General features: G+C 54.6%; 1 protein-coding gene across 2 annotated transcripts in view; it reads right to left on the bottom strand.

The window, feature by feature from the left end:
• Positions 1-2,223: 2,223 nt before the first annotated feature.
• The window catches only part of LRRC8A (leucine rich repeat containing 8 VRAC subunit A), a 42,551-nt gene continuing 19,812 nt past the window's right edge, over positions 2,224-24,962 (bottom strand). For both annotated transcript variants that reach the window (XM_017848322.1, XM_017848323.1), the window contains 2 exons: positions 12,140-14,304; positions 2,224-4,168 (listed from right to left, as the gene is read on the bottom strand). In XM_017848322.1, the coding sequence (XP_017703811.1) occupies positions 3,893-4,168; positions 12,140-14,296 (2,433 nt within the window). In that variant the 5' untranslated portion in view covers positions 14,297-14,304 and the 3' untranslated portion in view covers positions 2,224-3,892. The remainder of the gene's footprint in view (positions 4,169-12,139; positions 14,305-24,962) is intronic.

Here is a 24,962-nt window from a genome sequence, read left to right as displayed (position 1 = left end):
GAGTTCACCTGGAGGGGTCAGAGTCCCTGTGGAGAGAGGAGGGATAGACTCTGGCCAGTTGTGGAGGTGCCCAAGCAGCCACCCAGGCCTCATCACTAAGGTCAAAGTCAGATGTGATGGCTTTTCTTCCTCACCCAAAGTCTCCTGCCGCAGGGCGCCCACGTTGGCCCACCACAAGAATCCTTGGTTGGCCGGGCGCGGTGGCTCAAGCCTGTAATCCCAGCACTTTGGGAGGCCGAGACGGGCGGATCACGAGGTCAGGAGATCGAGACCATCCTGGTTAACACAGTGAAACCCCGTCTCTACTAAAAAATACAAAAAACTAGCCGGGCGAGGTGGCAGGCGCCTGTAGTCCCAGCTACTCGGGAGGCTGAGGCAGGAAAATGGCGTAAACCCGGGAGGTGGAGCTTGCAGTGAGCTGAGATCCGGCCACTGCACTCCAGCCTGGGCGACAGAGCGAGACTCCGTCTCAAAAAAAAAAAAAAAAAAAAAAAAAAAAAACCTTGGCTTGGGTGGAATACACGGCCATTTATTGGGTACTAGGAGCCAGGTCCTCCACTAAAAACCCCATCTACCTACACAATCGCCATTGTTCCTTGAACAGTCCTGCAAGTGTGCCATTACCTTCCTGATTTTACAAATGAGAAAACTGAAGCCCCACATCAAACACGGCAGAACTGGGATCTGGAAGCAGCTGTCTCAGCCTCTGCCCTTTACCCCAGTACCTCCCAAAGGCCCCCAAAGGGGCTGGGAGCTGAGGCAGGCCTCCCCAAGGTGACTCTCAGCCCCGCCTCTGTAGAACACTTGGGACTCACTGTTGGAATTGCAAAGGACCTCTCAGAGCACAGAGTGGAAATTCCCATTGTCCACATGGGGATACAGAGGCCACTGGAGAAGGGATGTGCCTAGCCTCATGCACATCCTGTTCCACGAAGCTGGGATAAAGGCCCAGGACTACTGGTGGCCATCCCAGTGCCCTCCTCTCCCATCCCCACCCATCAAAACTCATGAGGGGCCGGGGCGCGGTGGCTCAAGCCTGTAATCCCAGCACTTTGGGAGCCGAGCACGGAGTGGTCACGAGGTCAGGAGATCGAGCCATCCTGGTAATTACGTGAAACCCTGTCTCTACTAAAAAATACAAAAAACTAGCCGGCGAGGTGGCCGCGCCTGCAGTCCCAGCTACTCGGGAGGCTGAGGCAGCGAGAATGGCATAACCGGGAGGCGGGAGCTTGCAGTGAAACTGAGATCCGGCCACTGCACTCCAGCACGGGCGACAGAGCCAGACTCGTCTCAAAAAAAAAAAAAAAAAAAAAAAAAACAAAACAAAAAACTCATGAGGGGCCAAGCACGGTGGCTCATGCCTATAATTCCAGCACTTTAGGAGGCTGAGGTGGGTGAATCTCTTGAGCTCAGGGGTTCGAGACCAACCTGGGCAACGTGGCAAAACACCATCCCTACAAAAAATACAAAAAAGAGCCAGCATGGCCGGGCGCAGTGGCTCACACCTGTATCTTAGCACTTTGGGAGGCTGAGGCGGGTAGATCACAAGGCCAGGAGATCGAGACCAGCTTGGCCAACATGGTCAAACCCCATTTCTACTAAAAATACAAAAATTAGCCAGGCGTGGTGGCAGGCGCCTGTAGTCCCAGCTACTTGTGAGGCTGGGGCAGGAGAATCACTTGAACGCGGGAGGCGGAGGTTGCAGTGAGCTGCGATCGAGTGACTGCACTCCAGACTGGGTGACAGAGCAAGACTCTGTTTCAAAAAAAAAAAAAAAAAGCCAGCATGCCCCTGTGGTCCCAGCTACTTGGGAGGCTGAGGTGAGAACATCACCTGAGCCTAGAGAGTCTGAGGCTGCAGTGAGCCATGATCACGCCACTGTATTCCAGCAGTGCACTCTACGTGACAGAATGAGACCTCATCAAAAAGGAGAAAAAACCAACCAACAGAAAAACCCCTCATGAGTGCCCAACCAGAGGTGAGCAGGATGACAGAGAACGTGTTGGCCATGGGATCCCCAGCCCGGGCCACAGCCTGTTACCTAACAGGTGCTCCGTCCAGCTTACAACCTCCAGTAACTGCCTCCAAAGGCAGAGTCTCATGGGGCAGAGAGATGAGCAGAGTTAACTCTCCTGTGGGTGCCCAAGCAAGGTTCCACACGGCCCAGCAGGCTTCACAGAAGGGAGGGAAGAGTCTTCCCATGACACGAAGACCTCCAAAGGCCACTTTCTGTTATAGATTTATTTGATACTGTGACCGAGTCTCCAAGTTCAGACCCACATGTAACGGATTGCTTCATGGCTGTCAGAGGCTAGTGTGCATTATTTCTGAGGATTATATCGAATGACACGACGCAGAAAACACAAATGGACGGACAGACGGATGGACTTAATCATTAAGACAAGAGACGCTAAAACGTGCCTTAGTGTCCACGTGATTGATCTAAGGCGGGGACCCTTCTAAGGTGGGGACCCGAGTGACTGATCTAAAGCAGGGTGGCTTCCAGCCACCAGGCGCTGACTGGGCTGTGTGCACTCCAGGCACCAGGGAAGGAACTGGCTTGGAACCAAAGCCTGCCCTCCCAGGGGCGACCTCCCCATTCCCAGCCAGTCTCTAAGTGTCTGCTCTTCATGAAGGACCAGGTGGCGACAGGGCTGATGGAAGCAGCGAGGCCAGCGGTGGCACTGGGCACACCCATGCCGCAGGAGGTGGGGAAACAGAGTCTGGGCGAAGTGGCTCCTTTTGGCTCCTTAACACTGTGCGTGGAGAGGCCGGGCAGGCGCGAGGAGGAGAGGTGGGAATGGAGCACCGTTCATCCGGGGATTAGCCAACCCGAGTCTCCTCCCTCCTTGGCAGCTCCAGAACATTCCCTTTGGCCGACAGCCATAGAAATGAGTGCCAAGACAGATGGAGGAGAAAGAAAACAAGACACCAAAAAAACCAAAAAACAAACAAAAAAACCTCCCTGCCCCAGAAACAAAGAGAACTCCTGGACCAAGGTCACACCAGATCCGGAAGACACCCTGCACCCTGCGCCCAGGGAAACGAAACACAGTTCAACGTCTGGCTGCTTTGCTCAAGGGAAACTGCCACCCCACCCTGAGACTCCAACTCACTGGCCGTTAGTGTCTTTTTTTTTTTTTAAGTGTTTTTTTTCTTTTAATACCCAAACCATCCATTTTCAAAGCTTTTTTTTTTTAAAAAAAGTTTCCTGATTAAAAAAAAAAAAAAAAAAAACTAAAACTGCCACAAAAACTGAAGAGGCAAGCTCCAGGCCTGGCCTTTCCAGCTGGAGGCCTGCTCTCCCGTGGACCGCACCGCAGAGCCCAGCCCGGCACCGCTGGGTGACCGTCCCATGGCTGGTTCACCCCGGACCACTCTGCTCAAGTCCGGGTGGGCATTAAATGCCCGGTGGCATCACTAAATAAGGACAAGGGAAAAAGGCAGCCCACCCTTCCTTGAACACCTTCTATCTAGGCTGAACTTTCTTGGGAATGTATAAGTTATCTGGATGAAGGAGGTGGGAGATGGAGAAAAATAAATACCAAGAACTAAAGTGAGAGTCCCAGGACCTCTGGTGGCAGCTCAGCCCCTGGGGAAGAGCTGCCCTCCAGGGAGGAGACCCTGATTATCCAAATACTGCGCTCTTGAGACTTGCTCTCCTCGACAAGCGCTTGCCCTGGGGTGCGTGAGTCTCAGAGGGAGAAAAGGGGCCAGCCCCGCAGATACTGTCCTCTCGCTCTGGCCCGACTCACAAGCGGCCCCAGGCTCCTCCTGCCTGGCCACGAGGCTGGCCTGGCTGTCCAGGAGTTCTGGGAGAAGCTGGGCCTGGCCCTCTGGGCCTAAGGACTGGCCGGTGGTCCCGCTGCTTGCTGTGCTGGGCCGGCCTCGCTCAGGCCTGCTCCTTGTCAGCCCTCCAGAGCCGCTCCTTCACCTCGGGCGGCAGTGTGTTGAACAGGTCCTCCTCCACCACCAAGCCGCTGCGCTTGAGCAGTGGGCACTCGCCCAGCTCCACAGGCAGGCACTCCAGCCGGTTGCCTCGCAGCTCGATCTGCGTCAGGTTGGTCAGCTCGCCCACCCTTGAGGGCAGTGACTGCAGCACGTTGTTGCCCAGGTGCAGGGCCCGTAGCTTCCGGCACTGGAAGAGCTCTGGAGGCAGCGTCTCGATCTGGAGGGAAAAGAGCAGCGGTGAGAGTGAGGTGGGTGTTGCTCGGACGGGGCCTCTGGGCTTCCCTTCCTTCTCTCCCCCAGATCTCAGCATCTTTTCTGATCCCCAGGCCCTTTGCACCAGCACAATCCGGGCCAAACTCTGGCCAACATGTGCTTGTGTGCCAGGTCTCAGCTCTTCCTCACTTCCTCTAGGAAGCCTTCCTCCAGCAGTCACTTCCTCCAGGAAGCCTTCCCTGATCTCCTGGGTCTCATGGCCCCTGTGTCCCCACTTGCAGTGCTTATCCTTCCATCTGTTACCCCCTAGATTGGGCTCTAAGGATGAGACCTGCCTGCCTCAATCCCCACTGTCGTCCAGCACCTGGCCCTGGGAAGTATATCACATTGGCCAGCTACTCCCACCTCTGTCCCAGGGCTCACCAGGAGCCAGGCTGTTGGTTCTGCCCAGCTTAAGAACAATTTACAAATGTAAAACAGCATGCTGAGAAAATCCACCCCCTAGGCCAGGCGCGGGGACTCAAGCCTGTAATCTCAGCACTTTGGGAGGCCAAGGCTGGGGGATCACAAGGTCAGGAGTTCAAGACCAGCCTGACCAATATGGTGAAACCCCGTCTCTACTAAAAATATAAAAATTACCCGGGTGTGGTAGCGTGTGCCTGTAATCCCAGCTAGTCAGGAGGCTGAGGCAGGAGAATCACCTGAACCCAGGAGGTGGAGGTTGCAGTGAGCCAAGATCGCACCACTGCACTCCAGTCTGAGTGGCAGAGGGAGACTCCATCTCAATGAAAGAAAAGAAAGAGAAGAAAGAGAAGAAAGAAAGAAAGAAAGAAAGAAAGGAAAGAAGAAAGGAAAGAAAGGAAAGAAAGGAAAGAAAGGAAAGAAAGGAAAGGAAAGAAAGGAAAGAAAAGGAAAGAAAAGGAAAAGAAAAGAAAGAAAAGAAAGAAAAGAAAAGAAAGAAAATCTACCCTGTTAACTCTTTCTGAGAAGTTGGGAGAGTTCACTGATAGGGGCAAGAATCCCAGCTGTGTCACTGCCCCTTCCTGGGCCACAGTTTCCTCATCTGTTACGTCACAGGATGGGCATGCGTACAGGGAGCTTCCTCCTGGCCATCTGGAGCCCGCTCCTTGCGCTTTTACCAAACGTGAACGCAGGAGTCCCCCCTTATCTACGGTTTTGCTGTCTGTGGTTCCAGTTGCCCACGATCAACTGCGGTCTGAAATTATTAAATGGAAAATTCCATAGTTTTTGTTTTTGGAGAGACGAGGTCTCACTGTGTTGCCCAGGCTGGTCTCAAACTCCTGGGCTCAAGTGATCCTCTCACCTCAGCATCCCAAAGTGCTAGGATTACAGGAGTGAGACACTGCACCCAGCCTAAATTTTGTAGGAGTCTTGGTCTGTTGCCCAGGCTGGACTGCAGTGGCGTGATCTCGGTTCACTGCAAGCTCCGCCTCCCGGGTTCAAGCGATTCTCTTGCCTCAGACTCCTGAGTAGCTGGGACTACAGGCACCTGCCACCACGCCCAGCTAATTTTGTATTTTTAGTAGAGACAGGGTTTCACCATGTTGCCCTGGCTGATCTTGAACTCCTGGCCTCAAGTGATCCGTCTGCCCCCACCTCCCAAAGTGCTGAGATTACAGGTATGAGCCATTGCACCCAGCCAAAATTCCGTGTTTTAAATTGCATGTCACTCTGAGTAGAGTGATGAAATCCATCCTGTCCGGGACGTGAGTGGTCCCTTAGTCCAGTGCGCCCACGCTACATCTGCTACCCATGTCAGTCACTCAGGAGCCACGTCTGTGATCAGATTGACTGTCATAGTCTCAGAGTGCTTTCAGGCAACCCTTACTTTACTTAATAATAGCCTTGGCCCGGCATGGTGGCTCACGCCTGTAATCCAGGCACTTTGGGAGGCTGAGGCGGGTGGATCACAAGGTCAGGAGATCGAGACCATCCTGGCTAACACGGTAAAACCCCGTCTCTACTAAAATACAAAACGTTAGCCAGGCGTGGTGGCGGGCACCTGTAGTCCCAGCTACTCGGGAGGCTGAGGCAGGAGAATGGTGTGAACCCAGGAGGCAGAGCTTGCCGTGAGCCAAGATTGCACCACTGCACTCCAGCCTGGGTGACAGAGTGAGACTCAGTCTCAAAAAAAAAAAAAAAAAAAATAGCCTCAAGGCCTAAGTGTACTATGCTTAATTTATAAATTAAACTTTATCATAGGTACATGTGAATAGGAACAAACAGAACATATAGGGTTCTGCACTACCTGCAGTGCCAGGCATCCATGGGGGACCGCATTCCCTGAGGATATGAAGCAATTACTATTAACAGATGACACCCTTACATAGCTTAATGTGTGGCAGGCTCACTCTGAGCACTGACACTATTAACTAATTTAACCAGCAAACTACCTATAAATACTCTGTCAATACTCTTCCCATTTTATAGATGGGGTAACTAAGGCCCAAAGATGCTGACTTGTCCAGCGGTTTAGCTGGTAAGTGGTGGAGTCAGGATTTGAAACTGGGTCAACAGCCCATGCTCTGGTGAACCGTCCACACTGTTAGCGGAGCAAGGAGCAAACACGGGGCTGCAGTGGGTTTGTGTTGTGTCTCTTGGCAAACGGGAAGAGCCTCATGTATGCCGGCTTCTTCCCTGCCCTGCTGCGAGGAATCAGCTGGGGCCATGAGTTCTTACTACCTGTAAGTAAGGCCATGAGTTGAGCCTGCCTGTCCCGAGGCTGCCTCCTTCAGATGGGATGGGCAGGAGGGCAGGGGCCAGAAGCCCTGGGCCCCGATCCCAAGTAAGGATGATGGGGAGACTGCACAGCAGCCTTTCTGAGCCTGGTCTATCACCGCCCCCATTTTCCTGCCAAGGAGACTGAGGCCCAGAGAGATGACATGCCACTTGTCTGAGGTTGCAGCCTCTCCGAAAGGGTCAGGAGAAAATGTACATCTTACTTCCTCCCACTCAGAGCCCATCCTATATTCCCCTTCTGACAAATATGGCACTCAGTTACAGGGTAACCCTGAAAGTCCCCTCCCTCTCTGGGCCTCAGTTTCCCCATTTGTAAAAGGCACAGGTTGGACTAGAAATGCCTTTGAGCTTGGACACTTTGTGGCTGAGGACCTTTTTGTAGACTTGGACCTCAACCTCACAGGCACCTGTTCTCTCCAGCCATTTTTGGAGGAGGACCCTTGTTCCTGGGGAGCAACTCGGCTTTCCCCGCAGGAAAATAAGCATGGCCAAGGCCTGGCAGAGTGCTTTTTCTTTTACATTTTTTTTGTGGGGGGGCAGGGGACGGAGTCTCACTCTGTCACCCAGAGAATGCAGTGGCGCAATTCTGGCTTACTGTAATCTCCAACTCCCGCGTTCAAGTGATTCTCCTGCCTCAGCCTCCTAAGTAGCTGGAATTACAGCCGCACACCACGCCTGGCTAATTTTTGTACTGTTTGCAGAGATGGGGTTTCATTATTTTGGCCAGGCTGGTCTTGAACTCCTGACCTCAGGTGGTCTGCCCACCTCAGCCTCCCAAAGCGTTGGGATTACAGGCGTGAGCCACCGTGCCCAGCCCAGGTAGAGTGGGTACTTTCAAGGAGGCTCCTAACCTGGGTATCCGACACTGCCACCACTGTGCCCAAGGATCAGGAATGCATCTGGGGTTGGGTTTGAGGTCAGCAGAGGCTGAAGGTCGGACAGTAGACAGGAAGTGGACTCTGGAGTACCCAGGGGCCACAGCCTTCCCAGAAAGTCCCCACTCCCACCCCGTGATCTCCTCTGCCGACACACGCAGTGGTCAGGGACAGTGGGAAAGCTCTGGCCAGCAAGTGGCAGAGCTCTGGTCCACATGGAGTCTGGCTCTGGAGCCCCCTCCCTGAAAGGCCTCCTCCCAGGAACATGCCCTTCTCTGAACCAGGGAGCCCCCTCCAGGCCCCACAGAGAAAAGGGGAGGTACTCTCAGTTGCTCGGCTCCCACCACAGCCACACCCATCCTCTGGACCAATCCTTCTCTGCCGAGTGTCGCCTGCCTGTGCCTTGGAGGCCTGAAGTTGGTTCCCAATCCCCCAACTGCACCCTCTCCTACCTCCCCAGATACTTCAGTGGGTCTCCATCAGCACTGAAAGGCCTCAACTCGACGTGATCTTTGAAAAGGACAACTCTCCGAGAAGCCTTCCAGGGCCCTTCCATTGTCCTTGGCTCTCTGGCCTTCCCGACCAACCACCAGAAAGCCGCTGTCTCTCTCCTCACTCCGCCTCCATGACCCGGTTTCTACCCCCGTCCACCCTTAACTCTCTGGCCAAAGTCACCAGTTCCTAATCCAGCTGACTCCCCAGGCCCCACGTGCCCCACACTCTGGCCTCACCCTCCTCTTCTGCAGACTCCTGTCCTTCTCCCTCTCTGCTCTCCACAGTGACTGCGTTGAGAACCCCTCTTCACCCACGAGCGTGGAAAGGGTGACTCCTTGGGCTTCAGGCAGATTCAGGATGGTCCCTTGGACATCCCAGGGCCCCAGACACCTGACCTGCGACACACCTTGGCCTCCGAAAACCTGTGCCTCCTCCAGTTTCAACAATCCATGCAAAACACCTCGAGTCACTCAGACCACCCCCACCATCAACTCCTGTCCCTTCAGATTCTGCCTCCAGCATCTCCCAGATCCATCCATGTCTCTCCATCCCTACCTGCCTTGGCCATGCCAGGCCCCAAGGCCTTACCTGATGGCTAATCATGGTCTCTGAACAGCTCTCTTCCTCTCTCCCACCTCTCACTCACCCCACCCCACACTACGGCAAGAGGAACCTCACGCTGCAAGTCAGCTCATTCCTTCACCCACTCAATCACTAGGAATTCGGTCAACATTTGCTTGAACAAAAGAGCTAGATCTTAGTCATCAGAGCCTATGGGCTGGCAAGGGACCAGCTGTTAAACAAATGAAGAGACAATTGAAACTGAGGTGTAGGACAGGAACCCCCTGCCAGCCAATCACCCACCCGCCGTGCACCGCGTAGCCCCACCGTAGCCCCACCGCTGCTCTCCAGGATGCCCACACTCCTGGGCAGCCCATCTCACTGCTCCTCCCCACCAGAACCTCCTGGACTGTCCCTTTCCCCTCCACCTGGCTTCCTCCTCCTCGTCCTTCAAGGGCCTGTTCCCCTGTGTTCCCAGGGACCTGGTGCTCCAGCAGAGCACCTACGCACTGTGCTAACTGCCTCGCTACTTGGCCTTCTTCATCCCTGGGTCCCCAGTGCTTTGCTCCATAGCTGGATTCTAGGAATGCTCAAAATACATTTGCAGAAAGGCCAGGCGCAGTGGCTCATGCCTGTAATACCAGCACTTTGGGCGGCCAAGGTGGGAGGCTTTGAGGCCAGGAGTTTAAGACCAGCCTAGAAAACACAGTGAGACCCTGTCTCTACTAAAAAAAAACCAATTTGCACAAATCAGTAAACAAGCGAATGAATGAATACCTGTCTAGTCAAGGCTTTCATTAGCAGGAGTAGAAATCTGGAAAAACAGCACCCAAGGGCCTGGTCAGGCCACGCCCACCCCTCCTGGTCACCACAGGCCAAGGTGGCTGAGAAGGAGCCGTCAAGCCCCAGTGAGGAAGAAGAAGGGCTCAGGCCTCCCACTCAGAGTGAGGGGCCTGCCTGGGGTTGGCCCAAGTGAACTGTTTTCCCTATTAAGGCTCTGGTGTTCCAGGGGGTGGGGACAGGATGTGATTAAGCCGTGTGCTAAACAGGGTGTCCAGAGGGTCTCCTTCCTCTGGGACAGCATGCCTGCCGCCAGCTCCTTTCCTGAGGGGTGACCTCAGCCAGCAGGCATGACACTTAACAGGCAAGCTTGGTGGGAGGAGCTGGGGGTGGGGGACAGGATGGGGAGCCAGGCTGGAGGCTCGCACCCTCCCCCAACCAGGAGGACAGCCCCAGCACAGCACCTGGGACAGGGCAGGCATGGCAGGAGCTGTGAGGAAGTCCGAGCTTATCAAGGGCAGCACTGTGCTATGGGGGAGCCATGGGGTCTCCCCCTCCATAGATTAAAGAAGGGCTGGGTTTGTTCCATGCTTCTCAAATGTGCCTTCTCCCCAGGGGACTCCAATTTTCCTGTTCAGTGGGCCTGCCCCGAAACTGCAAGAGAAAACCGTGCCCTGGTCCACTCTCCCGCTGTGCTTAAGTCATAATATGGGATGGAGGGAGATAAGGACTTGTCAAAATCCCTGATACATGTGGGTTGCAAGTTGCTCTGCAGGAAGAGGGCCCTGGGGAAGAGGGGAGGAAGGCTTCCAAGCCAGCAGGCATCTGGAGGGCCTGAAGCATCTAGTCTGAGTGATGCTGGAGAAGGTATGTCCTGTCCTGGGGCCCGTGAGGACAGACAGGGCATTCCAGGGGCCACCTCCCTCCATGCCCAAGGATGCTATACACAGCTCCTGTTGGGAGGACTCAGCAGGTTGGTAGGAGGAGGATAGGCGCGTCATGCCCGGCACAGGGTGAACACAGAGCAGGTGCCCACGAAACCAACAGGGACTGCACTGTGGGGCTGCTGCATGGCAGATGCACCCAACAGTAACAACCGAACTAAGAAATGCAGCTCTAGGGCTCTTCATTTTTTTTTTTTTTTTTTTTTGAGTCTGGGTCTCACTCTGTTGCCCAGGCTAGAGCACAGAGGTACAGTCATAGCTCACTGCAGTCTCAAACTCCTAGGCTGAAGCGATCCTGCCTCAGCCTTCCACATAGCTGGGACTACAGGCACATGCCACCATGCCTGGATCATTTCTGTATTTTTGTAGAGATGGGGTTTCCCTATGTTGCCCAGGCTGGTCTCGAACTCCTGAGCTCAAGTGACTGTCCCACCTTGGCTCCCCTAAGTGCTCGGATTCTAGGTGTGACCCACTGTGCCTGGTCAACTCCGGGTCCCTTCTTTAGCCTCTGGAACCTGGTGGCATCCCTAGTGAAGTTCACAGAGGCCCCAGCACAACAGCTGCTGCTGTGTCGAGGGCAGAAGTTGTGACTGACTTGGCTCTCCCTTCTGTCTCCCAGCCCCTGGCCTCAGGCTTCCTCCACCACATATCTCACTACGGAAATCTCCACCTGGATGTGAGGCCCAGGAAGACCTGCAGGTCCCCAGAAGGGGTGGAAGAGGGACGTTCCCCACAATGGCAGTGGCTTTGTTTCCATTTCGGAGGCCAGACCACAGAGCCACAGGAGTACCCAGCCCTCCATCCACACTGCCTGCCTCCACCAAGGGGCCCTTGGATAGGGGCTTCCCCAGCCAGGTAAGAGACTGGCACCCACAAGCCACCAACAGTCTTGAAAGTATGTCAAAGGTGTGGCCTCCCAAACTCCCAGTGACAATGATTTGCACAATTTCCTTTTCAGAAAGACAGGTAGTGACAAGCTAGCCCCATCTAAGCCCAACTCTGCTTTTGACACCACCAAATGCAGCAGAGAAAGGTGTGTGAGTGATGCTGGGAGCTGCAGAGACCATCTGAGGCTTCCCCTCAGCCAGCACTGGCCAACCACACTGTCCTGGGTGGACCTGGATTGGCTCCTTGCCTCCAAATCCGACTGGGAACAAGTTGAGGAAGACATAAGCTCCAGGCTAAGTCTTGACTCCCACCACCCAGCTTTGTGAGAGAGCCCCTGGGTTCGGACCTCCTGCCCACACACATCCCTGCTGAAGAGGAATTCAGCTCAAGGTCACCTTGGGGGACAGATCTTGCCTGGCCATACAGTCTCTGCAGGCAGGAGAACTACAACATTTTGGAGCAAAGACAGGCCCCAGGCCCAGAGATTCGGATTCAGCAGGCCTGGGATGGGGCCCCAGGCGTCTGTCTCTGGAACAGAGCTTCTATCCTGGGTGGTTCTCTAAACCCCCAGTGAGGACTCCACACTCAGGGGCATCGATGGTCCCAGGACACTGACCCTGCCGGCCGGGCCGCCCGCCAGCCCACACGCAGAGCCATGGCCGGGACACTCACCCGGTTGGCTGTGATGGCCAGGTTCTGGAGATTCTGCAGGAGGCCAATGTCAGCAGGGAGGAAGGTCAGGTTGTTGTGGCTAAGGTCCAGGTAGCGCAGCTTGCGGCAGTAGAAGAGCTGGGTGGGGATCTTCTCGATCTTGTTGCGGTTCAGGTAGAGACGCTCCAGGTTGGTGAGGTTGCCGATCTGGATGGGGATGTAGGCGATGTGGTTGTACCACAGCTTAAGGCAGGTGAGGCGGTGCAGGTGCTGGAAGCTGATGATCTCCTCGATGGTCTTGAGGTTGTTGTCCTTGAGGTCAATCTCCTGCAGGTTGTGGAGGCTGAAGATGGAGTGGGGGATGCGCTCCAGGTCGCAGCGGATCAGCTCCAGCTCAGTCAGGTTCGCCATCTTCTTGAGGCTGTTGAGGACGATGAGCTTGGTGCCCTCATTGTTGATGGACAGCTTCTGCAGGTGCACGCCCACATCTGTGACCACCTGCGGCAGCTTGCTCAGGTTGCTCTTCAGCCGCAGCACCTTGAGGCGTTTGAGCTCCCGCAGCCCGTCAATGACGATGTAGCGGTTGTTCTCCGCGCTCAGGTTGCCTGTCAGGTGCAGCTCCTCCAGCGTCTTCAGGCTGTAGATCCACAGCGGGATCTCCTTGATGTCGGTGAACTTGATGTGCAGCGCCCGCAGGTTCTCGCGCAGGAAGGCCAGCGCGGGTGCCTCAATCTTGGCCGCTGTGTGGTAGAGCCACAGCTCCTTGAGGCCTGTGAGTTGGGCAATGCTGGGCGGGATGGTCACGTCGGGGATCAGCTCCAGCTTCAGGACCTCCAGCTCCACCAGGTCAAACACGGTGTCAGGGATGCCGCTGAGCATGAACAGGTGCAGCTCCAGCTTGTCCTGCGCGTTCTTGGTGAGCCGCTGCCGGAGCTTGTCCAGCGTCCACTCGTTGTTGAGGTTCAGCTGCCGCAGCTTGTTCTCGCTCACCTCCGACAGGAAGACGGCGAAGCGCTTGGAGTAGAGCGGGTCATATTGGTCGATGAGGTGCAGCATGAAGGCAAAGTCGTTCTTGACGTCGGGGATGTCGCTATAGCTGCTCTCCTCGCGGATCGACTCGAACGAGTACTTCTTGAGGGAGCGCCGTAGCATCCACCACAGTGTGTACATGCAGATGAGGCCGTAGAAGATGACTAGGCTGATGTAGAAGGATGCCAGGATCTTGAAGAGTGTGGCCAGGGGGTGGGCACAGCGGTAGGTGCGGTAGCCCGTCAGGCTCTCAATGTCCACGGTGCAGTCCACGTCAAACTTGATATTGTGCACGTAGTAGACGGTGTAGCAGATGATGAGGATGAACTTGATCACCTTGATGATGGTCTGCCGCATGTAGAGACGGTACACGATGTCCCCCTCCTCCACGTGAGTCCGGAACTTCTTCACCTTCTCAAACAGCGCCTTGGCCTGCTCCCCCTCCTTCTTGTCCAGCACACCTGTCTCTGAGCGGTCCACAATACCCTGCTCGATCCGTGACTTGGTCCTCTGCAGCATGGGCACGGTGGCCTCCACGTCCTCACTGACGGTCGATGACTTCTTGTCCATAGAGCCATTCATCTTGCTGAAGGCCGGCTTGGGGTCGCTCTCCTCCACCACCGTCTCTGACAGAGCCCTCGTGGTCCAGGGTGAGTCGAAGCACTTCAGCAGGATAGACACAAAGTGCTCCAGCTTCGAGCTGGTGCGCGGGAATTTGAACCAGAAGTTGCTGCAGGCCAGGAAGATGAGCGTGTGCAGAAGCACCAGGTAGGGGAAGTACTTGGCGAACCAGTGCAGCCGGTTCTCATAGCACACGGCGTCCACGTAGTTGTACTGGTGCCGGTCCAGGTCATACTTGATGCCTGTGGGGCCCGTGTCAGGGGTCGGTAGAATGGTGGAGTTGGGGTAGGTGGGCTCCAGGCCAGGGGCTGCCCAGCCCCGGAACGAGTCATTGCAGGAGTCCTTGGTGACCCACTTACAAGGTAGGCAGATCATCTTGTCTTGGGTGACCTGCAGCGTCCCCCCGAAGACGGCGATCATCAGCATGACGATAGAGATGTAGTCTGTGAACACATCCCACCACGGCTTCAGGATCCGGTATGCTGGCTGCGTGTCCGCAAAGTAGCGGAGCTCTGTCACTGGAATCATGGTTCAACCTAAAAGGGACCCATAGGAGGGGGTTAGCGCAGGGTGGCCTGGCTTTCCTAGGACCCAGGGGTCAGCGGAAGAAGACAATGAAAATTCTACCATTGTCCAAAATTCCACCTCAAATCTAGCTGGGAGCCAAAGCTTGCCCACTCCTCAGGGCAGCCCACTTATCAGCCCTTCTGCAGAAAGCATGTGGCCACTTGGCTGGGAAACCACCCTGGGGGAGGCGGGCAGGCTCCCTATTTAACACACAGGAAGACTGAGCACAGCGAGATTAGACAGATCCCCAGTGCAGCCTCAGGGTTCTCTGCCCACCCCCTGCATTCCAGTAAGAGCATTTGGGAACTCCTTTCTAGAGTCCACCTATTTAACAAACTGACCACAGGGACACACTTAAAACTCCCAGGTCACCGGGAACCAGCTGCTGTAAAGCTGCAGCAATGGGCTGGAGGGATTCCCGCAAAATATGAAGCAAGAATGCAACATGCAGAGGGGGTGCAACATGAACTCACGCCATAAAACAAAGAGCAAGGTTTAAAAATTCCACGTGGTTCACGTCTGTAATCCCAGCACTTTGGGAAGCAGAGTCAGGCGGATCACCTAATGTCAGGAGTTCAAGACCAGCCTGGCCAACATGGTGAAACCCTGTCTCTACTAAAAATAAAAAAATTAGCCTGGCCTACTGGCAGGTGCCTGTAATACCAGCTACTCGGGAGGCTGAGGCAGGAGAATCACTTGAACCCAGGAGGCACAGGTTGCAGTGAGCCAAGATTGCGCCATTGCACTCCAGCCTGGGCGAAAAGAGAGAAACTCCAATTCAACAACAACAACAACAAAATTCCACATGGGGGCTGGCACGGTGGCTCATGCCTGTAATCCTAGCCTGTAATGCCAACCCTTTGGGAGGACGAGGTGGGAGGATCGCTTGAGTCCAGGAGGTCGCCTGGGTGACAGAGACCCTGCCTCAAAGACAAATTCCACATGTGCGTATAGTTATGTGTGTACAAGATTCCGGGAGCACTCGGAAGACCAAAGGTCACACAGTGGGTCTTCATGACAGGCTCCTGGGGGAGCGGCCTCAAGACAGGCAATTAAGAAGAAGGCTCTCCTCCCTACAAACTGGGTGATCACGGAGAGGCCTTAATAGAAAATCATCTCTGGTGGCATATGTATAAAGGAATGAAAAACAGCAGCAACAGCAGGCTCTCCCAGAGAGAGTCCAGTTTGACTACTACGGAGAGAAGCTGCAAACCTGATTTTTTTTAGTTGTGTTTTTGAGACAGAGTCTTGCTCTTTCACCAGGCCAGAGTACAGTGGCGTCATCTCGGCTCACTGCAACTTTTGCCTCCAGGGTTCAAGCTATTCTCCTGCCTCAGCCTCCTGAGTAGCTGGGACTACAGGCATGTGCCACCACACCCAGCTAATTTTTGTAATTTTTTGTAGAGACGAGGTGTCACCATGTTGGCCAGGATGGTCTCGATCTCTTGACCTCCTGATCTGCCCGCCTCAGCCTCCCAAAGTGCTGGGATTACAGGCGTGAGCCACCGTGCCCGGCTGGAAATCTGATTTTTAACACATAGCTTTGGTGACTAATGATTGGCCAAGCTTGGGAAACACTGGCTGAGAAGCCACATTAGGAAACCCAGCCTGTGCCACACAGGAGGTACGCGGCAAGATCTCTGTGAGAACTCCTCTCTGCGGCCATTCGAGGTCACACCGCCAAGGCGCATTGTTCTTACAACGGCCCGTAAAGCTGTCACGGAGGGAAAAGGTACTAGATGTTCCCCGGAAAACATACAGAAAATTGTAAAAAAGGAAAAAAAAAAAAAAAAAAAAAATCCCCTGTACAGTCACTACCAGGGTTACACACTGTTAACTTTGCACTGAATAATAACCTTTCAGTCCTTTCTGTGTATTTTAGATTTTTTTTTTTTTTGACAGAGTCTTCGCTCTGTCGCTCAGGCTGGAGTGCAGTGGCACAATCTCAGCTCACTGCAAGCTCCGCCTCCTGGGTTCACACCATTCTCCTGCCTCAGCCTCCCAAGTAGCTGGGACTACAGGTGCTAGCCACCATGCCCGGCTATTTTTTTTATTTTTTAGTAGAGACAGGGTTTCACCGTGTTAGCCAGGATGGGATGGTCTCGATCTCCTGACCTCGTGATCTGACCACCTCAGCCTCCCAAAGTGCTAGGATTACAGGCATATTTTAGAATTTTTTAATTTTTATTTTAAGAGACCGGATCTTGCTCTGTCGCCCAAACTAGAGTGTGGTATCGTGATCCTGACTCACTGCAGCCTCGACCTCCTGGTCGAGCAATCCTCCTACCTCAGCCTCCCCCAGGTGGCTGGCTATGGTGTTGTGCCGCCATGCCCAGCTACATTTTTTTTTTTTTTTTTTTTTTGAGACGCGTCTCGGCTCTGCTGTCGGCCGCAGGCGGAGTGAGGCAGTGCTCGGATCTGCCAGCTCACTGCAAGCTCGCGCCTCCGGTTCACGCCATTTCGCTGCCTCCACCTCCGAGTAGCTGAACGAGCAGGCGCCCGCCACCGTCGCCTGGCTAGTTTTTGTATTGTTTTTAGTAGAGACGGGGTTTCACCTGTGTTATGTCCAAGAGAGGTCCTCTGATGCTCCTTGACCATCGTGATCGTCCACCTTACATGACGCCTCCGGCCTCCCAAAAGTGCTGGGATTACAGGCTTGAGCCACCACGTCGCAGGAGCCGCCCAGCTAATTTTAAAATATTTGTAGAGACAGGATCTCTCTCTGTTGACCAAGTTGGTCTTGAAATCCTGGCCTCGGCCGGGCGCGGTGGCTCAAGCCTGTAATCCCGGCACTTTGGGAGGCCGAGACGGGTGGATCACGAGGTCAGGAGATCGAGACCATCCTGGCTAACACGGTGAAACCCCGTCTCTACTAAAAATACAAAAAAAAAACTAGCCGGGCGAGGTGGCAGGCGCCTGTAGTCCCAGCTACTTGGGAGGCTGAGGCAGGAGAATGGCGTAAACCCGGGAGGCGGAGCTTGCAGTAAGCTGAGATCCGGCCACTGCACTCCAGCCCGGGCGACAGAGCGAGACTCCGCCTCAAAAAATAAAAATAAAATAAAAAAAGAAATCCTGGCCTCAAGCAATCCTGCCTTGGCCCCCCAAAGTGTTGGGATTACAGGAATGAGGCATAGCACCCAGCCCTTTCTATTTATTAAAATAAATTGTGCTTTTACTTATTATTTATTTAGAGACAGAGTCTTGCTCTGCTATGCAAGCTGGAGTGCAGTGGCACAATCTCAGCTCACCACAGCCTCTGCCTCCTGGGTTCAAGAGATTCTCCTGCCTCTGCCTCCCAAGTAGCTGGGATTACAGGCACCTGCCACCATGCCCAGCTAATTTTTGTATTTTTAGTAGAAATGGAATTTCGCCACATTGGCCAGGGTGGTCTCGAGCTCCTGACCTCAGGTGATCCACCTGCCTCGGTCCCCCAAAATTCTGGGATTATAGGCGTGAGTCACCATGCCTGGCCAAATTATGCTTTTACTTTACACTCTATTTTTACCTTACACTGTAACCCAGAACCTAGATTTTTATCTAAACCAAGTTTTAAATGCCTGTGTCAAATGTGTCTGTTTCTCTTAGGAGAAGAACAGGGGTGCCCAGAAGATGGGCCACCTTTCTTTGATTACTGATAATGTTAATAACCAGAATAGTAACAAACTCTTTTCTTTATTTTTTCCTTTTTGAGACAATCTCACTGTCACCCAGGGTGGAGTGCAGTGGCGTGATCTTGGCTCACTGCAACCTCCGCCTCCTGGGTTCAAGCGATTCTTGTGTCTCAATCTCCTAAGTGGCTGGGATTACAGGTGCCCACCACCACATCCAGGTAATTTTTGTATTTTTAGTAGAGATGAGATTTTGCCATGTTGGCCGGGCTGGTCTTGAATTCCTGGCCTCAACCAATCCACCTGCCTTGGCCTCCCAAAGTGTTGGGATTATAGGTGTGAGCCACCGTGCCCAGCCTAGTAAGGAACTCTTTATGAACAGCACCTCTCGGGCCAGGAGCGGTGGCTCACGCTTGTAATCCCAGAACTTTCGGAGGCTGAGGCGGGTGGATCATGAGGTCAGGAGATCGAGACCAGCCTCGCTAACACAGTAAAACCCCATCTCTAATAAAAACACAAAAAATTAGCCGGGCGTGATGGCGGGCGCCTGTAGTCCCAGCTACTTGGGAGGCTGAGGCAGGAGAATGGCATGAACCCAGGAAGCGGAGCTTGCAGTGGTCCGAGATCGTGCCACTGTACTCCAGCCTGGGTGACAGAGCGAGACACCATCTCAAAAAAAAAAAAAAAAAAAAGAACAGCATCTCTCTGCAAACGCCAAACACTCCCCATCCCGTCTTTCTAGGCTATGCTGGATGGGGAGGACAGGAGGAAAGCAGAGCAAGACCCCATGTGAGGCAGGTGGAATGGGGCTCTCAGCAGGGGTGATGATGGCCACAGCCGGTGCAGTGCTGAGGGCCTGAAAGTCTGCCAGGCACCAGGCAGGCCTCCCCTGCAGGCCCTCCTAGGCTTCCTTTGATGCCCAAGAGACCAGGCCTCTTTAGCCCCATTCCATAGATGGGGGTGCTAAGGCTCAGGAGGTGACATCACCTGCCAACATCACCCTGCTATTAAGTGGCAGAATAGAGTAAGAACAAACCCAGCAGGCCTGTCCCCCACCACCGGGTTCAGGTCCTCGCCACCATGTGGGACTTGCCCTCCGCCTCCCCAAGGTCTCACCCAGGCAGTGCCAAGAGAAAAGGGCCTGGGAGTGCAGCTTCCCCGCCCCTCAGCATTACCAGTGCTCAGGTCACCAAGGGGCCAGCAGACACCACCACCCGCCCTGGGCTGGCAGCTCCAGCCCAGAAGTCAGCCCTCCTAGCGATGTCAGGACTCACGGGCCAGCGCAAGCACCCGCCCCACAGGAAGGCCTGGGCCCTCTAATGACCAGCTGGGTCCACGCACCACCTACACTGCTGGGAAAGAAAGTGGCACTGGGAGGGTCTGCTGAATCACACAGCTGCCTCCACTGAGACACGCGGACACCTGGAGTCCCCATCCAGAGCCAGGACCTAAAGACTGGGGAACGGAAGTGGGAGGAGAGGAGCCCGGTGCATGCAGCAGCCTGCCTGCCCCCGAGTCTGGAATGAGACAGGCAGGGCGGGCGCGGCCGTTTGAGTGGGCAGGATGTGGTGGCAATGATACTACAACGCCTCCCTCGTGTTCAGGGAGTGGGGTGTGTTCACTCACAGAAACACCCGCTTCCTCTGCAAGGAGCCGCCCCAGCGCCACTGACCTGGGGCTTGTCTGCACTACCCAGACTCCTCCTCCTGAGGCAAGAAGTGTTCCCAGCTCAGTCACACAGGTGAGGGAAACTGAGGCTCACAGAGGTAAAGCCACCTGCTCAGGGCAGGAAACACCGTCCTGATCAGGTCTGATTCTGACCACCCGCCCCCACTCCGTGCTTGATCAGGGCACATCTGGAGTCTGTTCAGCCCTTGGCTAGGTCCAGTGGGGGCAAAAAAAAAATGACCAAGGTGGGACTTCTGCTTCAGGTTCCTCTCTCCAGTTTGAGTGTGTGTGGGGGGTGGAGGAGAGCCCTGGGGTTCCAACAGGCAGAGCCTGGGGCTGGCTGCAGAGCTGAGAAGGGCCTGGACTGGAGTCTCTCACAGGCCTGGCCCGGCCAGTGCCTGGGCCTACCCTGGTGAGGGTAACCTGTTCGGAGGGGTCACCCCCAGCTGCGCCCGTTTCCTCATCCTCTGCTGTGTGATTCTGGACAAGTCACTGCCCCTCTCTGATGCGGTGTCGGGGGAGATCAGGAAAGAGGGTATAGGCACCAAATCCAGGGTTGACTTCCCAGGGGTTTGGGGAAAGGAGCCCCACCCCAACAGGAGCCAGCCGGGTGGTGAGAGCCACCTGCCTGCCCCCCGCAGGGGCGGGCTCCCTCCCACACGGCTCTTGCTGAGGATGAAGAGGGGAAGCCAGCACCGAGGTGTGGGCCTGGACTCTGGCAGCCTCGCTGTGGGACCTTGGACAAGCTCCTCGCTGCTTGCAGCCTCAGTTTCTTCACATACACGATGGGCACCATACCACACAGGGCTGCTGAGAAGAGGCCACGGAATTATTTTAATTAAATGGGACAGGGTCTTGCTATGTTGCCCAGGCTGGTCTCAAACTCCTGGCCTCAAGCAATCCTCCTGCTTCAGCCTCCAAAGTAGCTGGACTGTAGGCGTGCAGCACCACACGGGGCTAAAAAAAGTTTTTTTTTTTTTGAGGCAGAGTCTCACACAGTTGCCAGGCTGGGGTGCAGCGGTGCGATTTGGGCTCACTGCAATCTCTGCCTCCTGGGTTTGAAAGATTCCCCTGCCTCAGCCTCCCAAGTAGCTGGCACTACAGGTGCACCACCACCATGCTCGGCTAATTTTTCATATTTTAGTCAAGAAGGGGTTGCACTACATTGGCCAGGATGGTCTCTATCTCCTGACCTCATGATCCACCCGCCTTGGCCTCCCAAAGTTCTGGGATTACAGGCGTGAGCCACTGTGCCCGGTTTTGTTTTGTTTTGTTTTTGTTTTGAGAGGGAGTCTTGCTCCGTCCCCCAGGCTAGAGTGCAGTGGCACGATCTCGGCTCACCGCAACCTCAGCCTCCTGGGTTCAAGCAGTTTTCCTCTCAGCCTCCGGAGTAGCTGGGATTACAGGCACGCAGCACTATGCCCAGCTAATTTTTGCATTTTTAGTAGAGACAGGGTTTTACCATGTTGGTCAGGCTGGTCTCGAACTCCTGACCTCGTGATCTGCCCACCTCAGTCCTCCAAAGTGCTGGGATTACAGGTGGGAGCCACTGTGCCGGGCCTCACACTGGACTAATTTTTTAAAACTTTTTAGAGATAGGGTCTTGCTTTGTTGCTCATCTGGCCTCAAACTCCTGGACTTGAGTGATCCTCCCACCTCAGCCTCCTAAGTAGCTGAGACTACAGGCATGAGCTACTGTACCCGGCAAGTCTAGGGAACCAAATGCTTTTATTTTTATTTTTATTTTATTTTATTTTTTTTGAGGCGGAGTCTTGCTCTGTCGCCCAGGCTGGAGTACAGTGGCCGGATCTCAGCTCACTGCAAGCTCCGCCTCCCGGGTTCCCGCCATTCTCCTGCCTCAGCCTCCCAAGTAGCTGAGACTATAGGCGCCCGCCACCTCGCCCGGCTAGTTTTTTGTATTTTAGTAGAGACGGGGTTTCACTGTGTTCGCCAGGATGGTCTCGATCTCCTGACCTTGTGATCCGCCCGTCTCGGCCTCCCAAAGTGCTGGGATTACAGGCTTGAGCCACCGCGCCCGGCCTTTATTTTACTTTTGAGACAGAGTCTTACTCTGTCACCCAGGCTGGAGTGCAGTGGCATGATCTCAGCTCACTGCAACCTGTGCCTCCTGGAGTCAAGCGATTCTATTCCCTCAGTCTCCTGAGTAGCTAGGATTACAGATACCCACCACCACGCCCGGCTAATTTTTGTGTTTTAGTAGAGACAGGGTTTCACCATGTTGGTTAGGCTGGTCTCGAACTCCTGACCTCAAGCGATCCACCCACCTAAGCCTCCCAAAGTGCTGGGATTACAGACGCGAGCCACCGCACCCAGCCCCCAAATGTTTTTAAAGTGCTTTGTGCAGAGTGGGGCGCAGTCACCCCAGGCTGGTATAATCTTTCCTCCATCTTCTCAGTGCCTAGAGAAGTCGGATTCTCTTTGAGGACAAGAGTCAACTGTTAGGACTCGATACACTCAGAGGCTCTCCCAGAGAGTGCCTGAAAGGGGACAGGGTGGGGTGGGGCGCTGCAGGGCGTGGGCCCCAGGTGTGGTGGAGAGGCCGGCAGCGGTTTCAGGTGGATGTGGGTTGGGGCTGGGATAGGGAAGGCAGCTAAAGCCAGGCAGCCTGGGCCCTTCCTTTCCCTGCCCAGCCCCGAGGAATCCCCACAGGGAGGGGCCCAGTGCAGGGACCCGCCCAGGAGCTCAGGACTGCAGATGACCAGACACCCACAAAAGAGCAGTTCCAGTTCAGAAACAGACAACCAAGGCCAAGGCCAGATTCTCCCTAGCGCCGAGCCAGGAGGTCCCCATTGTTTCCAGGTCCATTTTTTCCCTCAATTTTTTTAGACTGTCATAAAAGACACGCAACTGATAATTTACCATCTTACCCATGTTCAAGGGTGCAGTTCAGTGGCATGAGGCACATTCACTGTTGTGCAGCCATCACCACCATACACAGAACTCTCTTCACCTCATCAAACTGAAACCCCGCACCCCTTAAACACGACACCCCTTCCCCCCACCGCCTCCTGGCACCCCATCCCACTTCCTGTTTCTGTCAATCTGGCTCCTCTAGGGACCTCGTGTAAGTGGAATCATAAGGTATTTGTCCTTTTGTGACGTGCTCTATCACTTAACATAATGTCCTCAAGACTCACCACGTTCTAACACATATGAGAATGTCCTTTTGTTAAGGCTGTTTTTTTTTTTTTTTAGGGTGTCCATTTTATAATCAGGGAAACCGGCTGGGACACAGAAGTCTTCTGCTCAACTTTATACCGCCTGGAAGTGACAGAGGCGGCCTTCGAACCTGGATGTGCAGTGGACCCAGACAGGCAGCACCTCCAGGGTGGGCCATTCAGATGGAGCAGACCCCCGCGAGAGCCCTTCTTGGGGCGCACCTGGGTGTGGTCAGAAATGCCCCGAAAGGGAAGGGAGCCTCTGAGGCGAGGGATGGGGGTGGCTGGGCTATCTCTGCCTTCTGGAAAGTGCCCTTGCTTATCCTCCCTGTGCTCGGCCCTCTCAGCTGGCGCTGCGTCCCGGCGGAGCTATGGAACAGCTTCTCTCCCAGGGCCTCAGTTTCCCTGTCTAGAAAGGAGCAGCAAATCTGTTAAAGACGTGTCCATGTTGTGTAAAAAATGGACCAAGGGGTGGGGGGCCCACGCCTCTGCCCAGCCTGGGCTCCTCCTTCCCCCTCATCTGCCCCCCACCCCCATCAGACTGCTGGGCTGTGACTGCAGAGTTGCCACCACCATCACAGACACCCCTTGTCCTCACTCTTCTGGCCTCCAGCTGGCAGAGAGGGAGGGGACTACCCAGGAGCCAGGACGCCTTCCCCTCTCAGCACCTTGGTTCCCCATCGTAACATGGGGGAAGGTGACAAATGCCCTGCGGGCTCTCAGGACCCTCATGAAGATCACAGAAATGGGGCTTCCCAAACGACCTGTGTGAGAGCCCGGGTGGGTGAAGAGCAAGCCCTCCACATGAGCTTGGAGGGAAGGGCCGGGCCAGGGCCAACCTGGCTCTGCTACTTGTGATGCTGGGCAGGTGACTTCACCTCTCTGAGCCTTAGTTACCCCATCTGTGAATGGGGCTAAAGATAGGCCCTGACTCAGAGGGCTGCTAAAAGGCCAGGGCCTGAAATACTCAACACATCCAGTGTGCCAGGACCAGCCAGAGCCTGCAGGTGGATGTGAACAGGAGGTGGAGAGCAAGAGAGGCCTGGCCTGGCCCTGCCTGAGCGACCCTGACTTCAGGAGAGGCCTGGTGAGTGAAGGAAAAGTGTGTTCGAGAGTTAAGTTGGGAAATGGAAGAAGGAAACCATCAGAGGACTCCGGGACACCTGGTAAAGATACAGTTAGGCGGGGCCTGGCACACAGTAGGTGGACAATAAGCACACCCTGGTTAAAGAAGCTACCAGATCAACTACCCGGGAGGCTGAGGCAGAAGAATCGCTTGAACCCGGGAGGCAGAGGTTGTGGTGAGCCGAGATCATGCCATCGCACTCCAGCCTGAGCAACAAGAAGAGTGAAACTTCCGTCTCAAAAAAAAAAGAAGAAGCTACTAGAGGCCAGATGCAGTGGCTCACACCTGTAATCCCAGCACTTTGGGAAGCTGAGGCAGGAGAATCACTTGAGCTCAGGAGTTGGAGACCAGCCTGGGCAACATAGCAAGATCCCATCTCTACAAAAAAATTAGCAGTGCATGTAGTTCTACCCACTCAGGAGGCTGAGGTGGGAATATTGCTTGAGCCCGGGAGGTCAAGGCTGCAGTGAGCTATGATTGCACCACTGCACTCCAGCCTGGGTGACAGAGACTGTCTCAAAAAAAAAAGCAGACATGAGAATGCAGTTGAGAGGGTCTGTTCAGTGGAATGAAGTAGCTCTTCACATACTGCCATTTTGAACAAAAGCAAGATACAAAATAATAAACAGCTGGGCATGGTGGCTCATGTCTGTAATCCTAGCACTTTGGGAGGCCAAGGCAGGCAGATCACTTAAGGCCAGGAGTTTGAGACCAGCCTGGCCAACATGGTGAAACCCCATCTCTACTAAAAATACAAAAATCAAGCCAGGTGCAGTGGCTCACGCCTGTAATCCCAGCACTTTGGGAGGCCGAGGCGGGCAGATCACGAGGTCAGGAGATCAAGACCATCCTGGCTTACACGATGAAACCCCGTCTCTACTAAAAATACAAAAAATTAGCCGGGCATGGTGGCAGGTGCCTGTAGTCCCAGCTACTGGGGAGGCTGAGGCAGGAGAATGGCGTGAACCTGGGAGGCAGAACTTGCAGTGAGCCGAGATCGCACCACTGCACTCCAGCCTGGGCGACAGAGCAAGACTCCGTCTCAA

Source organism: Rhinopithecus bieti, unplaced genomic scaffold, assembly GCF_001698545.2.
Source record: "Rhinopithecus bieti isolate Rb0 unplaced genomic scaffold, ASM169854v2 scaffold_29388, whole genome shotgun sequence".
In the NCBI taxonomy this organism is placed as follows: domain Eukaryota; kingdom Metazoa; phylum Chordata; class Mammalia; order Primates; family Cercopithecidae; genus Rhinopithecus; species Rhinopithecus bieti.
Note: the sequence above shows the minus strand (reverse complement) of the source record. Positions and strands in the feature narration are given on the sequence as shown.